At 41.8% G+C, this 19,208-nt stretch overlaps 1 protein-coding gene across 1 annotated transcript; it reads right to left on the reverse strand.

The window, feature by feature from the left end:
• Positions 1-522: 522 nt before the first annotated feature.
• Positions 523-14,011, reverse strand: ccdc50b (coiled-coil domain containing 50b). Its single transcript, XM_042090447.1, has 12 exons — positions 13,805-14,011; positions 13,028-13,128; positions 8,288-8,350; positions 7,934-8,057; positions 7,728-7,818; positions 3,745-3,835; positions 3,074-3,189; positions 2,749-2,841; positions 2,125-2,250; positions 1,675-1,784; positions 1,059-1,156; positions 523-963 (listed from the first exon to the last, which is right to left on the reverse strand). Exons 2-12 carry the CDS (start codon positions 13,074-13,076, stop codon positions 818-820), a joined length of 1,107 nt encoding a protein of 368 aa, XP_041946381.1. The 5' UTR covers positions 13,077-13,128; positions 13,805-14,011; the 3' UTR covers positions 523-817.
• Between the last annotated feature and the right edge of the window lie 5,197 nt (positions 14,012-19,208).

A 19,208-nucleotide genomic window follows, 5' to 3' on the forward strand; every position in this document is an offset into this window, starting at 1 on the left:
TGTACAATTTCAACAAAGAGCAAAACAAACCAAAAATGCAGTAAATGGATGTACTTTTCAACTGAAACAAACATTTTTTAAAAACATATATTCAGTACAAAGTGTATTCTTGGCCTACTAACAGTATACTTTAATACAAAGTACAGCATAGTTCAACACTCCAGTGATTATGGTATAGAATAATTAAACATGTATGGAGAAGTCTTTTGCACTATAGCCAAAAGTTCATATGAGCTAAAGTACAGGCCAAAAGTTTGGACACACCTTCTCATTCAATGCGCTTCCTTTATTTTCTTGACTATTTACATTGTAGATTCATCAAAACTATTAATGAACACATGTGGAATTATGTACTTAACAAAAAAGTGTGAAATAACTGAAAACATGTCTTATATTCTAGTTTCTTCGAAGTTGCTATTTTAAAAAAAAAATGTAATACCATATTCAGCAAGCCATAACTTGACAAATATTCATCTGTGGGCCAAATAGCTTTGCATTCATTCATAGTTTTGATGCCTTCAGTGATAATCTACAATGTAAATATATTCAATAGTCATGAAAATAAAGAAAACACATTGAAATGAGAAGGTGTGTCCAAACTTTTGGCCTGCACTGTATCTGAAAACATTCTTTTGAAAGGCAGCAAGAATGTTCATGCTAATATTATCTACACAAGCTGTATGGAATTTATTCAGTATGTCCCTTTGAAAGGAGAGCAACTTAGACATGCTCTCCAGAAATGAAATGTTCAGAATAATCTCTGATGTCTTGTTTACAACAAATCTTGAGTGTATCACACACACACACACCCCACCAATCACTGCTGCTTGCAGTTCTCCCTCTTCTCTTTGGTTTTAGGTCGTCCTGATTTGTCATTTTGCCGTTTGGTGGGGGGGATGAAGGCGGGCTCTGGCAGGTAGTCATAAAACACGGAATGAGGGGTTCTATTGGCCAGACAAATACCTGAGGAGGGCATGGGAAGAAAAGTTAAAGAACTGTCTGCTGTGTTTTTAGACTCAGTAATGTAGGACCTGTTTGATTGCAATTCTGACACTGACCTGAGGAGGTGCTGTTGCCCATCAGTAAACTGTCTCTCTTCCTGGCTTTAAATGTTGGGTCCAGTTCCTCGGCAATGTTGTGAATCGGCTGTGCTTGTCTATATGGATGAAAAACAATACAAAAGAATGAGTGACAACAGAGTCACACCACTGATATTCATGACAAAGCCATCTCAGGATGGATGAATTCAATGCATGACATTCAAGGCATTTAGCCTCTGGGGAAACAGATGTATCCAAGTCTTTACAATTATGGTTTAGTAATGAGCACTTTTGTTTAGGTCAGTGCATTCTGTTGAGGCTCTACAACAACAATAACATCAACTCTGTTGTTGTCATGAAGTCTGTGCATTTTACAGGACTTCTGGTAAATGTTGTGTTTAACGGTATCCTTTCATGCGAAAATGTATTCTACTGAATATAAATCCAAAGAGATGTCTCCAACATGTACCAGAGTTTCATTACATACAGTATTAACAGCAATCTATCAATAATCTTTGTTGACAATACATCCTTGACAATTTCATATGTCTAGGATCATTTGAAGAAGACTCTTTTCTTCAAATACACTCTAAATCTGAAATGTGTGTGTGTGTATGTGTGTGTGCGTGCTCACAGCATAGTATAACTGGGAAGGGATGGCCGGCGTTCAAGGGACCTCTCTTCTCCTGGGGAGTGCAACCCCTCAGAGTTCAGGCGCTCCCGTGGTAGCTGCAGAGCCCCCACCTGGAGAAAACACGACCATCATGCATCACATATAATGTAACACTATACAATACTATACGACTTCATTGCATACTGTGGAGGACGTTTGTAATTATTTTTTATATTATATTTTATATATTTTTGTATCACGCTATGATATGAATTATTAGTTGCTCTCTCTTTTCTATCATAAAAAACAGAAGAAATAAAGAGAGCAACGCTGTTGTGAAAATTGTTCCCTCACCACCATGTACTTGTACCAGATGTTAAGATATCACACACATAGTGTACCAGAAGGACACAGAAGCAGTGGAAGTGGACAGGGTTACTAAATTATCTTTATGTGTGCTAACATACGTGCCTTTCTGCCAGGAGTCTCTGCTCGGACATCGCTCTGCTCCAGACTCATGGACTGTCGCTCGGGATGGTCACCGTGCGTCCGCCTGTGGGTCTTCCGCTCATGCCGTTGCATGTAGTGGGCAATCTCCTGACACAGTGAGGAGACCCAGTCAGGGACATGGTTACAGAGAGGCTCAGCACAAAATCAGCAGTATGTTTTCCCCTGAGGAAATGTAAAATTCAATGCTTTTCTAATATGTTCTAAGGGTTAAAATCTCACGTACCCCCTGGAGTGTCTTCATGTACCCCCAGGGGTACGCGTACCCCCATTTGAGAACCACTGTTTTAGGCTATATTTGATCCATTTACTTCCAGTCAAACAGACAAATGTGAAGTGGTTAACAGCGTAATGAAGATTTTCATTAATTTTCTCCACACATGGTTTCTTGGCATAGGAGTGAACCCGAGAGATGATGCAGCCCCATAGCCAGTCCAGGAGCAGCGGTTGAGCCAAATCTCAAAGGGTGAAACAATCTGCTCCCCTAACACTGAGCCTTTGAGATAAAGCAGCAGTGACAACCCCCGGCCCCACACACACACACACACACACACACACCCCTCAACCGCACCACTACCACATCCTCACCTCGTCTTGGGCCACTTGTGCCGCCCTGAAGTCCACATCTGGCCCCTCCTGGGGCTGGCGCTGGGGTTGGGGCTGGGGAGACTCTACTGACAGCTGTCCCACAGAGAGGAAAGGAGGAGGAAACAAACAGAACTCAGACCTGCACCGTACGCCAGCGACCCGGGTTCGATTCCTTCCCGGATCCCACCCAGACTCTCTCTCCCACTTACTTCCTGTCACTTTCCACTATCCTGTCACATTAAAGGCATAAAAAAAAAAAAACGGCCCAACCGCTTGATACAGAACATGCGGACTTACACCTATGTCTGAAAGCAGCTACACTCACCTTCCTCTGTGGCTGTATGTCCACTTCATCCTCCTCGCCTTCCTCCTGCAATCTGCGGGCGAGCTCAGCATCCCGCTGCACCTGCTGCAGAACCTCGAGCTGCAGAGAGATCAGACCTGAGAGAGAGAGAGAGTGTGTGTGAGAGAGAGAGAGACAGAGAGAGAGCAAGATGATGAGAGAGAGAGAGAGAGAGAGAGAGAGATAGAGGGAGTGTTTAATAATGTCTTTTAAATCTATCATGGGTCAGTTACATACAAGCTGTGGCTTAGTTCTTTCAGGCAACACACTAAAACAGTCGAAGACTAACATAGCTAATGCCAAGCTACTCTCAACCTTCAGAGATTTCTTTGATTGACCCTTCCTATTCTCAATGTAGTTCTTTTACCATAAAATAACGGTTCCAAACCCACTTTGATGCCACACTGACTTACAGTAAGGAGGATGGAATCTCTGATATTGCTGATGTGCACCCAGAATGCCTATTGAACTATGTAACATTGCCGCAGATAGGAGTGTGACCCTTTTCATCAGTTTTGACTTTGCTAGCCCTTTAGCGCTAAATGTGGACCCTGTGGACTCCCTATGGAGAATGTGTCATCCACGCCAAACTCACTGAAATATGGCATGTGGAAACAGCAGACAAGGCATCTCGTCTCAGAGAGAGGCCGTACCTTCACTGAGTGGAGTATCCTCACACCCGGCCTCAGCTCTCCGTCTTCTGATCTGGAGTTCCTCCTCTTCCTGCAACCTCTTGGCCATTTCCTGTGAAGGTAAACACTCTTTGATGTCCTATCAACTGGGCATTGAGCATGTTTATTACAGGTCAAAACACAAGACATTTTTTTATCAGTACTTTAGTCCATGCTAAACACTGAGATAAGGTACTGGGCAAATAGGCTAAATCAGGAGTATGGCACCTTTATGCCACAGAGGGGCAGCAGAGAAGCTCTGAACTCTCTCTCACACGCATGCACACACGCACACACGCACACACGCACGCACACAAACACACACACACACACACACACACACACACACACACACACACACACACACACACACACAAACACCTTATTAAAACCAAACATGTAATGTCTGGCCACTTGCTAATAGTATGCACTCATGGAAATCATCTTATATAATTATCCTTACCAAACACCCACAATAAAACTATTAGCTCAGTGACTCAATGGCTCAATGAACAGCTTAATCCAGTCAGTGAGCTCAGCGCTGGGATTCCATGATGGATTTTGGCCGTGATCGTGACTGGCATGTCACACACACAGGAAGCTGCTTGAACATAAACTGGAGGAGAATAGAGACCTGCACACACTCTGGAGACACAGAGCAGCCTCCTGTGTAAATAAAGAGAGCAGGGTAGCCCAGAGGTAGATTGGTGTTAGAATCTGGACAAGGGAGATACATCTAAGGGCCACCAAAAGTATACAACATTCTCCCCAAATTAGATCAATGAGTTGAGCTTTATTTTTACAATAAGTGAAAAAAGTCTCTACAAATACTTTTAGAGGGTGAAATCCAGGCTTCATCTGATAAGTGGCTATGATAGCACTGCTATTCCTGTGTGCTAAATCCAGATAGACATAGAAGTTATTTCCTCATAATTATCACAGCGGTGGGATATTTCACGTTATCTGACCAAGAGCTTTGCCATGAGGTGTAAGTGTGCAGCCCGCTCCCTGAAGGACATTCTCACCCGGCAGTTCTTCAAATTGAAGAAAGAGGGGCAGGCAGTTTGTGTTTTTCACACATCCATACATCTTTATGGAGGGCTGGGAGTCACGTGGCTGTAAAGGGGCTTTGCTTAGAGAAAAGAGCAGGTTTGTCATCTGAATTATGGGGGTGGGGTGGTGGTGGTTGTGAGAGGCCTTCTGAATTTGTTCACTATGGGATTTGTTCCCACACCATATATGCGTAAAAAACCTGCACAAACATGTGCATTAATGAACATAAACAGAACTAAACACAACAAACACACTCACAGGAAAACACTCAACACTCAGCACATGCAGACACACACTCACACTAGAAAGAACTCTCTCTCTATCACACACACACACACACACACACACACACACACACACACACACACACACACACACACATACACAGAACAAGGCAGTCTTTGTGTGCATGCACAATGTCTGGGTGCTGAGGCAGAGTGACTACTTGTTAAAATAGTTGACATAGTGACAGAGGTCGCTGGGAGCAACCCACAGATAAAGGCCTCATTCTAGAGCAAGGCACTCGTCCTTCAAAGTCAGCGCCTGATAGGCCAGCCAAGAAGCTCCGCCGTGCAGACAGGCGAGTAGGGGTAAATTTAGCACAGTCATTGTTCAAGGGACAGTTTTCAACTTGACACAGATAAAGCATCCAGGGAGGCAAGACAGCACTCCCTCAGGAGCTGATGTACTAAGGCATTAGCCCCTGTTTAATGCTTTATTTGCGCCTTAACCCCTCAATGAACCCAGATATTCTTTAGAACGTTCAATTTCCAACATTCCCATCACACCGGTATGACGGTACCAGAGAGGGTTAACGCGGAGCAATCAAGGATCTTTGACAGTACACCTAAGACATGGCAGCAGGTGTACAAACAGGCTGTGCATGTATGAAAATGCATTTTGCCGGGGCTGGTGGGCAGGCTGTGCTTTTCTTCCGCATACAGTATGCATTATGGGAAGGTCACAGGAAAAGTGGGAGTATCGTGCAAAAACATGGGAGAGAAGTGTTAAGAGTAACTGATTTGGTATTCCGCCATATCTATGAAAACAGTGCATGCATGTTTTGTTTGTTACTTTTGTTTACTTTTTAACGTGTTAGACAACTTCACTGTCTTGCCGTTTATCTTATTATCTTGTTGACATGTATTGTATTATTTCTTGATCGCTAAACATTTGATTCCTTTTAATGTGATGCTAGTCAACTGTGGCTGTGATTGAATAATACCATTCATTTGTGGGCATCACAAGTTACGGTAGAGGGTGGGGATGAGCACTGTTTACTAAGTGAGTACTTGGTAAATTCAACGTAATGTGACAACACCACATGCTCTTTCTGTTGACTGATGAAGGTGCTAATTACGCTCTTCCTACATTTGCCCCTCCGTACTGACCTCATATTTTCTTCCTTGGCCACAGAAAAAGGGCAGAAAAACAACACATGGCATCATTCTCAGTGTGGCTGGAGCGAGCGCTAACGGCTAGCAGACGTTCTCAATAGGAGAGGCCCTGTAGAGGCCTCTCCATGGCAGCCTCCTCAAGCGAAGCAGCAGCTGAAGTTCATTGTCAGGCTCTCAGGACCAGGTGGCTGCGAATCAGCACCAGATGGCTTACAGTCAACTGTATTGCTAGCTGGATAAAAAGATGAACACCACATCCACTGACGGGGACAGAAACGAGAACAGCAGAACAGCACATGGCACTCTGTGTTTGTTTTTGAGAGAAAAGTTTTTCATGAAAACAAAATCTTACCCTTAACACATTTAAGTTGCTGTTAGAGTGCCAGTCCTCTATGGGGTGTTCAACTGGTTTTGACCTAAGGACCACCATTTTGATTAAGACAGCAAGTGACACTACATTGATTAATGGTCAGGGATTACCTTCCTTTAATGCCTTCATGGCCCACTGCTTGAAACACACTGCTCTTATAAGTGTCCCATGGAAGAATTTAACAAAATGTAACCACTGGACTAAGAGCAAGGCGGACTCAGAACACACACAAGCAAGGTTGAGGACACACACTCGCTACAGAATCCCCAGGCGCCATGGAAACAGTCCACTCATCACCCGGGAAACGTTCCAGGCATCGTCATGGACACGGCCTGCAAGCCAACTGTCTTAGCTCTTTGGCTGCCGATTACAATGATGTAATGATGTCATCTTTGAGAAGTGGATAGTGAAGCAAAAGATTCCCCTGATTGGCATTTGATTGACAGCGAAGCAAAAGAAAAGAAAGCAAGGAGTGGACTCTGACGATGAAGAGCTATGCATATGAGGAAATGGGCATGCTATCTTGGAGTTGAAAACCAATCAAAAGATTCCACTTGAACTCAAGGGCTCTTTCTTCTCCTTCTTCGCCTCCTCCATTGCTACTTTTTCCTCTTCCTCTTTCTGTCTGAGTACCTCAGCACAAGGGCCACTCTGTTAGGGGTGCTCCAGCAGTGCCAATCAGGGGAATGGACACAGTGGGGGACACCACTACACACAGGTTCTTTATGTCAGTGTGTCAGAGACCACACACACTTATACAGACACAGACACATGCACAAACACACACACACGCACAAACACACACACACACACACACATACACACACACACACACACACACACACACACACACACATACACACACACACACACACACACACACACACACACACACACACACACACACACACACACCCACACACAAACACACACACACACACACAAACACACTTTTCCCTCCATCTTCCTTTCCTTTACACAATGGCACATTTTATACAACAGTTAGACTTACAAAAGCACACAGACACAGAACTAGCATACACACACACATTCTTACATACAGACACAGGCAAACACAGTATGTATAGTACTCTTACACAAAGACACACAAACACATACTCTCTCTCAATTTTACTGCAACCCACCTCGTCCTCCTCCTCTCTCCTGCGGGCTTCTTCAGCTTGTCTCTGCATCTCCTCCTGAATCCTCTGGGCATACTCAAAGTCCTGCTCCTCACTGCAACAAAAACAATCAAGTCAGTCTTCCCCCATGGGCATGTGTGTCTAACTACCTTAAAATGGCTCTAATTTAGTGATAAAGGTCAAAAGGTGAGAGATGAGGTGTCCCTCACAGTCTCCGACGGTCGTGACCCAGGTGGCCCCGGTCCTCCTCTTCGTCCTGCAGCCTCCTGGCGATGCGCACGTCGTGCTGGACCAGCTGGTTCTTCTGAATGTTGGAGTTGTAGAAGTGCTCGACTGAACAGGGAACAGCAGAATATCAATCAAAAAACTGTGGAAGGGAACGACGAAACCTACAATAACACACTTTGCTGGCAAAGATGCTACCTTCTTTCAAGTTTCAAGGGAAACGGTCCAGTCAGTCAGTTTCCGTCCAGAAGCATGTCCACAACAAAACCACAAACCCTTTAAAATAGTGTGAATGTGTAAAGATATACAGTGACACTGATGAATTGGAGTGTACTTACTCTCTTGTTCCTGCAAGTTATGAGCCAGTGCCCCGTCTTCCAGCACAGCGAAACACTGGCACACTAGAATATACACACAAGAAAGAGATTTGACAGGTGCATCTTGGCAAAATATTTTTTTAAATGAATAATGACTATAGCTTCTAAAACAAATAGGCTTAATAATGATATGAGTAAAAGTTAATCTCTCTGTCTTCTCTTCATCTCTCTCTCTCTCTCTCTCACACACACACACACTCACACACACATACACACACCACACAATAACTGGGTCAGAGGAAGGGCACCCAGAACCCACCCCCCCACACACACACACACCCCTCCCTCCACCCTCCTGCATTTTTGGGCTCCTGCTCTTGTCTCTGCCAGCCCTGTGCCCTGTGGACATCATGTCACACTAGCACCGGACCCAAACAGGAAGCCGTGTCTTACTCCCAAACAAAGTGGGTCAGACAGGGAGGACCAGAACCCTGCCAAGGAGGAACACTGGGGGGGGTCGATACTAATCAGACAGGACTGGAGAGAAAGGGGATCTTTGGGAGTCTGTGTGTTTCTGTATAAATGGTGTGTGTGTGTGTGTGTGTGTGTGTGTGTGTGTGTGTGTGTGTGTGTGTGTGTGTGTGTGTGTGTGTGTGTGTGTGTGTGTGAGAGAGAGAGAATGTAAGCCTGAGAGTGAGAGAGAGAGAGAGAGAGAGAGAGAGAGAGAGAAAGGGAGAATTTTAAGTAAGGGAGGAATCCCCGGTACTTTCCCAGTTCAGATTCTGGATCTTTAGATAATTACATTCATACTACATAAGAGCAATGTGCAAAGCACAGCCTTTACAATATTTAAAACGTGTAAAATGGGGGACTAAATATGTGTGTGTCTAAGTCAACATGGTCCTGGCCTAATTGGCCATGGCCAATTTTCCTGCCGATAAGCTAAATAAAAAACTTCAACCTTTCCACCAATTGTCTGTAATGTAACTAATTCTGGCCCAGGAAGGCCTGAGTAAACTGAAACTAAAGTGTATGAGAGAGAAAGACACTGAAATCCAGACAAAAATGGACAGCCTGTCAAATAGGTCAGGTCTGCATGGGCCTACCCAGGAGCTTAGCAGAGTTTGATCCATCATTAAATAATAAAAATTCATAATTTACTGCATTCTCTATTTTGGTTATCATTGTCATTGATGCAATGAGCCTACTGTATTTGTAAACACAATCCAGATCAGTCATCCATTTGAGAAAGAAGTTGGGGCTCAAGGTCTGTAATCTACATGCACTGCTGGCCCAAGGAGTGGAAGTGTTCTTAAGCAAACACAGACCCTCATAGCCTCGACACTCTGTAAACTTACGCCAACATGTGTGAGACAGATGTGCTAACTCACACATATGCCGTGTATAGTTTACTGCATTGGAAAGGAATAATCTCCATGTGTATGTGTTTTTAGTTATTAGTAGATGTTTTTGTCTAAAGTGACATATATTAAAACATCAGTAAAGACATGCATGTTTTCTCTCTACTGAGAGAGTGGAAGGAGTGGAGGGTAATGTTGTTCCAGCTCTGTCATTCAGAACGATGAAACAAAACATCAATTCATCAGAATCAATTCAACATCAGAATCAATTCAGTCTATGTAAAATCTTCTTGGTATGTCTAGCAGCAATGTTTTACAGTTTGTCCCTCCTAATGTGGAGTATGTGTGTGTGTGTGTGTGTGTGTGTGTGTGTGTGTGTGTGTGTGTGTGTGTGTGTGTGTGTGTGTGTGTGACACATGTGTAACAGCCCATGCCATAAATGCCCATTCAAAGACTCAAGGCCTTGGCAGGAGTGCCACATAAAGCAACACGTGTCCTCATTTGCAACAAGTCTGATACAAAAAGTGGAACTCGGTCACCCACTTCCTCCCCTCAAGGTGAAAACACCTCTACTCATCTCCTGACCTCCTCTCATAACCTTTTGGGACAATGTAATCTTCATAATCTTCATGTATCACTGCAGTTTGATACTGTATCACCAAGTTTTTTCAACTTTTTTGTCAAAGTTGGAGTGGTGTGTTTGGTAGCAAAGCTGCACCTCCACCCATCTCCTCCCTACCATCAAACACACTTTAGGGTAAGTGTGTGTGTGTGTGTGTGTGTGTGTGTGTGTGTGTGTGTGTGTGTTTGCCTGTGTTTCAGTGAGTGGAAACATTTACGAGGCAACACAGTGGACAGAAAGCTGCTTTGTAAACGGCTGGCACGGTCGCAGCTGTGAGCTAAAATTTAGAGTGAGGTGGTCGAAGTAATAATAACTTTTCCAGGACGAGTGTTTCTGCAAACACAACGTGTTGAGTGCCAGTGAGGGCATTGAGTTAAAAGGAAAAAAGACCTGATGGAAAGAGACTCGCAAAACAGCTTGGTTGTCACTGGTTTCAATTAGTCTCAGTAGTTTTCGGTTGATAAGAATCTTCTGTACAAAGATGAGAGATTGCTCATCACTAATGGGTCACATTTCTATGGAGAGAGAGAGAAAGAGAGAGAGAGAGAGAGAGAGCGCGAGAGAGCCCTCTCAGCTCTCTGCTTTATCCCCATACAAGAGGAAATTATGGGTGGGGATGGGAGGGGTTGTTGTTTTGGTGAGTGTGTGTGTGTGTGTGTGTGTGTGTATGTGTGTGTGTGTGTGTGTGTGTGTGTGTGTGTGTGTGTGTGTGTGTGTGTGTGAGTGTGTGTCTGTGTGTCTATGTGTGAGCGGACTCCAGCTCAGCATAGCCCTGGGGCACACAGATGGCGTTGTTCACTGTTCAGCAACAGATCTACAAAAGACAGTGTAAATGCTGGGAGAGGCAGAGGGGTTGCGAGGTACAGGCAGTAAAAAAGGGAAAGTTGGAGGCAGTAAGAGGTGGGGGTGGGGGGTGGCCTGAAAATAAGTGAGGCAGTGTGTGGAACAAGCAAAGATTTCACCTTATCCTCTACTTTTTTTCTTCTCTATTCTTTCTCTTTCTCTCTCTCTATTCTTTCTCTCTTTCTCTCCCCCTTTGCCTGCTTTTCCCTTTCATTCTCTCTTTACCTCTCTCCCACTCTCCCTCCCTCTCCCTCTTTTTGCCTCTTCCACACTCTCTTTCTCCATCTCTTCACCTCTCTCTCTCTCTCTCTAGCTCTCTTTCTCCTACTTCACATTCTCTCCCTCTCTCATTCTTCCTCTTCTATCTCCATCTTTCTTTCCTACTCTCATTCTCTTTCCTCCCACTCTCTCTCTTCCTACCTCTCTCCTTCCCTCCCTCTCTCTCTCCTTCCCTCCCTCTCTCTGTCTCTCTCTTCTCGTTAGTGCCTTTTGTCTAAATTTGGCCGGCTCTCTCATACAGTAGGAGCTGATATAAATATCTTGCCTGGCCGGGCTGAGGAAGGGGCTGGGGAGGGTGTCAGTGGCACATGAGGAACGAGGTCAGTGCAGCCACTGGGTTATGTTTCACAGCACATCCCACAGGGACAAGGCACTCGGTCCAAGTCTGCTTTCCAAGAGTGATTTCAATTGACTATTGGTGTGCCAGGTTATGCAATAAAGGCCAAGTTGAAATGAAGGAAGTCTAAATATCATAAACATGTGTGAGCAGTATTACTTTTTAGGGCTGGTTTCTCAAACATGGATTAAGTTTAATTACGTGAACGTGAAACCAGCCCTATGGAGTTAACTCAATTGATTCAAAGTTATGTATCTGGGATGTCCTGTACAGAGTACATTATACAAACAATGATATCTATACTGATAGCAATCCAAGGATGTGGATCATTGCTGAGTGACCTCAACATTTTAATGTGATGAATCCAGAGTTTAAAAGGAATAAATATTAAACTCCAAACTATGATAAGAATGATTTCTTTTAAGTGCACTCAGAACTCTTCACACACTCCCTATTCCTGCAGCCCACCCCAACTGGCCTCAAGGGAGCAGTGCTATCTCTGTCACTTCCCAAAATGAACCGGGGTAAGGCCACTTTCTGAAGAATCTATTAGGGAACACGTGCACCAACATCTACAAGCAATCAGAGAAAGAGAGAGAGAACAAGAGAGAGAAATAAAGAAAGAAAAAGAGAGAGGCATGTGAGCCCACTGTTGCATTCCTCCTGTCTTATCAGCTTAAGTCACATCCTGCAAGCCTGTCCTTGTCCACGACGAAATTGCAGCCAACTCACGATGACACTTTGCAGATAGCACTTGTGTTTGGGCGCAGTGGAATAAAAAACATCTTTTCATGTCTGGTGTTTTGGTCTGGTAGAGAGATTACATTGATACACGTTGCAATCTCTGTCAAAGCAATGAATCTATACCCTTGTCCCCAAGCACTGAGAATGTTTCACTCTTGAAGCAGTTCCAGCTCCAGTATGTCACAAAAAGGTGGCAAAGACGTTTTCTTTCAGGTGTTAAAGAGACAAGCGCGTGCTAGTTCATCAGCCGGAAAGTACAGAAAGCTACATTTACCAACAACTGTATACATCTACACTGATCATATATGCCCACTTGTCCATTTGCAGAATAACACAAGAATCATTCATGGATATGTTACATTTGTATATTCTGCAGATTTTAGTAGAAGAGAAGAGAGAAGCAATATAAAAAAAGAATGACAAAGAATCTTCTAAATGCAAGCATAATCTGTTAAATGCAAGCATAATCCTAAACACAAGCATAATCCTAAATGTAAGTATAATCTATCTAACACAAAGTCAATGTTGGCAGAACTGACAGGTGTTATGCATGTAATTCATCTCATGTGCCCTACCGTCAAGGACGCGAGGAAGGTGAGACTTATCGATCTCCAGCTCAGTCATGGCTCCTCTTGCAAGTGTATTGTTACAGGTTCATCTTGTCCTCTCTAACTCCCTGAGACCAATAAGATATGATGTTCTTTATATAAATGGCAAGAGAAAAATAATAATTTGTCTTCATATTTTAGGTAGCCTATACCAGGACATGCATAATGTCAGATGTTTATAGACATTTAATAAATTGACTATTCAGCAAACCATAAAAAAAAATATCAACAGCAACAACAAAAATAGGCACTGTTCCAATTCAATGGATGAATAACAGATGGACTCATCCAATATGGACTGAATACAGTTATAGGTTTTATTCTGTTCTTTTCCAACTTCATCTATAGTGTGCCACAAAAAAAACAAAAAAAAAAACATCATACAATTGTCTATAATCTCGGCAATGAAATAAGGCTGAGAAGTTCTTGAACATTCTGGTGTCCTTCAAAGAGGTTTACGAATTTGAAGCAAACATAAGCGTAGCCTATGTAATGCTAAAACGACACCTTCCATCTATACAGCCTATCAAAAAGTCGACACAGCTCTCTTTTAAGATACTTCGTCACTTCGCATAAAAAATCGGCTAGTCTACTAATATACAAACTACTACTATACAAAAGTGGACAATATACCAAAATAGTTTAGCCTATGTCCAAATTGTTTCAACTTAACAAAAACTGAAAATAAGGATTTGGGTTTAACAACACAAAAACAGTGGCAGGTATTTTGGAACCCATGCCTACCTTAATAAATATCATGCGATGCCAAACCTCTACAGTTTTCTCCCTTGTCATTTATCAGTTATTTTCTTTGTTTCCTCTGTTCATCACATCTCTCAGCTGGCCAGTTTGCGTTTCATCCGACTCCTCTGCAGCAGCAGTAGCCGTGATTTCCACTGTCTGTGTGCAAATGCCAAGAGTTCATGAATGACTGAAAACTAGCCAGCTGGTGCAGGGACGGGGGCCCTCTAAGGACAAACTTTATGTCGCACTGAACAAGGTAGACTGTTTCATGGCATGTATTTCGTGAGCGTGTGATGTGATAGGCATATCTATTTATATAATTAAGTGTTGACAAGAGAAGGATAGGCTAGTCTACATGGGCCAAAATCAAGACTTGAGTTTATGCATGCTTATAAAGACGTTATTAGCCTAGGCTACAATTCAATGTTAGCAAATTAACATTAGGCCGAATCATTAAAAGACTGAATTATTTTGATGTCGTTTATTCATGTAAAGTTATCTTTTCTCAACAAATGGCCACACGCTAAAACAGGATGCTAAGAAAGCAAAATATCAGTCATCTTTATAATTGCCTGAGAGACTTTGAGGTGAGCGCAGAGTTCAGTGGATGCTGAAGTCAGAACAAGAGGAGTCGAGAGGGAATACAGCGAACTCTGCTGGTCTTGCTGTATCACTTCATTGCTCCAAGCTGATCTCGCAGACCTTTATCTTAGGCGAAAAGTGGTTGCCTAGGCCTATACATCAACAAATCGACATTTTAGACTTGACGCTAAACTAAACCCTTTTGTGTCAACTCAGATCATACAATAGGCTACAATATCATAAATCAGTTAGGCCTACTTTCTTAAGAAGTAAAGTGTCACAAAAGTCCTTTCACTTGTTGAAAGTTGCTGTTTTTCTTTTTTTTAAGGGCCACTTAACCAAAAACAGGTTAATATAATATGAGGCATGTGGTTTTATCTTGAATGGTAAAAGTAGCCTACTAAGCAAAATATAGCCTTGGTGAAAAATGTTAAAGTTTTTCCTCTGTAAAATGAGAACGGGTGACATTCTAGGCTTAAAAATCACCATATGGGATTGTGGTGGAATTGTGCAAGTGCTGAGGTGATCATATGTCAAATATCTTATATCTTATTCCTGTTTTGTGGAAATGTTGGTGTTACAACTCACCCCATGTTACAACCATACCCGGTCTCCCGGGTAGATTGCATGTGCTATCTAATTGCAGCACAGCATCCTGCATTGCTACTAGCAAATAGCCACAATAAATCTTTACACCCCATTTTGAGTTTTTGCACACCGCCTACTAACAATGGCCCTGTTTCCACATACTTTGGTTTATATTCAAGTGCTTGACCTCTTTTGAAAGCAGAGGCCTAGTAGATTGACGGTGTGATGAACTGTCAGAGGCAAAGGGTAGAATGATAGTTTTTTTAGGCGGTTTTGTACATCTCTGGAAATGATCACATTCTGCCCTCTTGGTCATTTATTTTGTCTTGGAAACACAACTGAGGCCCACTACCAGGTCTTGTGAATCTGTATCTCAAAGTAGATCAATAGAGAATGAAATATGAGTACTTAGACCATTATTTTGCCAAGATATGCTCATGTTAGCCTGGAAAATCCAGACCCTGATAGGGTAGTGTTTTGTAAAATGCCCTATGGAAACTCCCATAGGACTTTTGGCTACCCAAAATGCATACTGACAATAAAATGATTACTGTGTGGCAACCTCTTGGTGTAGAAGCATAATCCTGGTCTTAAATGAAAGGTAACACTTTGATTTGGTTTGGTTTCTTGTAGACTATTTGGAATGTATATCAGGGGTTCTGATATAGAATGACTACACAAAATATGGAATGATTACACAAAAGTCTCTATTTTTGCATTTTCTTTGTTGGTTCAATGGGTGTGTATACGATAGACTATACATCTGCACAATTAATATTGGATAAAACAACATGAATGTTCAATTTCTAGGGATTCCTGTGAATATTTCAATACCCAATATGGTGCATCTACTTATTGCTAAGGGATATACACTGCAGCTAGAAAGTAGGGAGGCACCAAAGGATAATTTTTCGCAGTGTAAACAGATAGGAAAGTAAAACAAACATATGTGTAAGTGCAGTTAATAGAAAATAATATTTTATTATATGAAATGTGGAAACTTGTGAAGTCACAAATACACCCTGCCTCTTTATCACCCTGTGGCTAAAGACAAGTCAAACTGAAACCCAGCCCATGCTCATGTCCCTATATGGACCTTTGCGAGTTGCAGCGTTTTAGTGTTTATCCTCACATGGGTGCTAGTTCTCAAAAAGAGCTCCATTTATCACAAATCTATTACACCACTGACACACCTGCTTGTCACATCCGTAAATAAGACTTTTTTGTATTACATTGAGGGTAATTTAAGTGTACAACCACGGGCGTAGCCTACATGCAGTGAATTATGGGAGCATTAATCTGTCCATTTAAGTGATGGCTGCAGGAATAAACCTTCACACTATTCACTGTGAAAAGGTGACTGAATTCATACACAATAGTTATAATAGGCTACTTACTCACAGGCAAGTTTTACCTCTAACTAGGCCTACTGCTAGCTCTACTACAAAGCTAGTAATAGGCTGTTATTACTAATATCAGTAATGCTTGTGAAAATAGAACGTAACATATTTTGTTATAACTAAAAACCCTTAGCTAGGGGAATTTGTACATGTAGACTAAACAATAAGAGCAAAAATGTGGATACTCATTACAGTTTATTCTGATTGCTTACAGTTTTTTTCAAATGCTTACACACTAAATCTTTGCTTGTCACACAATTTTCTAAACATGTCTTCCAAACATCATAACCCCACACCAAATCTGCAAAACCATACACTAATTCTCAGTGTTTGACTCAGTTTTCAATTGACTAAAACACATTTTGCAAAACACCACACACAATTTTCTACTTAACACACAAAAATCGAACAGGAAGCAACTTGATTTCATTTTTCAAACACAACCCATCAAAATGCCACACTAAATCACCAGTGCTTCACTCTCTCTCTTCACATGTGTAAACACTCATTACTTTACGGAACACCGTCCAGTCATTGCCTTAGTATAGGCCTATAAATAGACACTCTATATGTAGGTATGGACCCTTTCAATCTGGCCCTAGAGGATTTCAGAACCAATGCAGATACTTTGAAAGGAATGTTCTACAAAAAGTCGACTTGTCTTTTTTACTATATTTTTGTTCTCCCCAAGTTACCATTAGCTCAATACATTTGTCTATAGACCTATGAGTACATACACCCCCCCCCCCCCCCCACACACACACACACACACATAGACAAACACACACAGACACACAGACACACACACACACACACACACACACACACACACACACACACACACACACACACACTTTTCTTTGGAAAAAGCAAAGTAATTTGATAGTAGTCAGTCATTTCCATAGGCAAAATCAGCTTTTTCAGAACTCCATGTACATCTGGTGGTCATTGTATTTTGCTTTGCTTTGTTCTTGTTGGCTGTAAAATACTGTATTCGCAACAGCAAATTATTTGGGAAAAATCACTATTTTTTGGTTTCAATATTGCTTGCATTTTTATTGTGTATTTCAACTTCTCTCTGTAGATACTGTAACTTTCACTCTTGTATGGAAATACATAAATCCTATGAAAGACAGAAGAGCGTTAGGTTTTGAGCAACAGTGTGTACATGATGTATCCAAAATGCCATATTATGACAAAAGTGTTTGTAATGTGAGGCGAATGTTTGATTTAAAGATGTGTTTATGACATTTTGAATGTTGTGTGTCATTTTGCTGGAGATTTGAGGCATTTTGCATTTTGTGTGAGCAATTGTTGGTTTTGTGTGTGGAGTTTTGAAAAATAGACACAGAGTTTTGAAAACGTGTGTAAACAGTTGTAAAAAACTGTAAGCACATTTTTTGTAACTATGGCTTTTTTTTGCAAAACTCTACACACAAATGGCAAAACCTCTCACCCAATCAGCAAAACATTGTAGTTCTCTTGCAAAAGCTAACACACCTTCGTAAAAATGGTGTTTTCATATCAAACAGTAAACACAAGCCATCACAATAATAAGCACACAATGTGCCAACTACACACTAATGGTATAAATAAAAAACACACCTGGCTTTTGCTTTCTCTGTGCACAAGGCTATGTCAGTTTGAGGTAATACTTTTGTCATAGTTCTGTAAACATACAGGGATCCAAACATCAAGTATTAGTGTTTATTTAGACACATCAAAACAACACAAGTGTTTTTTTCCAAGTCAAAACACAAAATAGTCATTTCACAGAGAAAAAAAAAAAAATCAGTCTACATCGTCTCTGGGTCCGGCCACAAAATTTCATCTAAATCACATGCAATGTTCTCTAGTCCAAGGCACTGGAAAATATGCCGTATCCAGGCCTGACATGACAATATCCCCACATGTAGACTGATTTTTTTGCCTGTAAAAGGGCTATTTCTTTCTCTTCTTACCCTTCCTCTTCCCCTTCCCCATCCTCCTCTTACTCCTCCTTATCCTCTTCCTCCTCTTCTTCCTCCTACTTCTTCACCTCCATGTCCTATTCTTCAGCCTCCTCTAATTCTTACCTTTCTCACTCTTCCTGCTCCCTCTATTGTACCCATTGTACATTACCTGTGGCTTATGCTGCTTTCCAGTAGTCTTGTAAATCATTGTACACTCACCCGTACAACAATGAGTGGCTATAGGAACGCCTTTCTCTTGAGCCACGAGGGGCATTAGCAGGAGGCTAGTCATTGTTATTGTTTTGTGCTACATGTAGCCTCTAGCTAAACGGCTGGAAAACAAATTGTTACATTGTATTGCAGGCACAGCAAAACCGTGCAATGCATGAATTGGCGACCGGATTGAAGCAGCAATGTAATCTAGTGTGTAAGAGCATTACATCAACATTACAGTTTTTTTCAACTGCTTACACACTAAATCTTTGCTTGTCACACAATTTTCTAAACATGTCCTCCAAACATCATAACCCGACACCAAATCTGCAAAACCATACACTAATTCTCAGTGTTTGACTCAGTTTTCAATTGACTAAAACACATTTTGCAAAACACAACACACAATTTTCTACCTAACACACAAAATTCTAACAGGAAGTAACTTGATTTCGTTCTTCAAACACAACCCATCAAAATGGCACACTAAATCACCAGTGCTTCACTCTTTCTCTTCACATGTGCAAACACTCTTTACTTTACTGAACACCATCCAATCATTGCCTTAGTATAGGTCTATGAATAGATATACTCTCTATATAGGTATAGACCCTTTCAATCTGCTCCTAGAGGATTTCCGGTTGAAATATTCAGAACCAACGCAGATAC

The sequence above is a fragment of the Alosa sapidissima genome, chromosome 4 (genome assembly GCF_018492685.1).
Source record: "Alosa sapidissima isolate fAloSap1 chromosome 4, fAloSap1.pri, whole genome shotgun sequence".
NCBI classification, from domain to species: Eukaryota; Metazoa; Chordata; class Actinopteri; order Clupeiformes; family Clupeidae; genus Alosa; species Alosa sapidissima.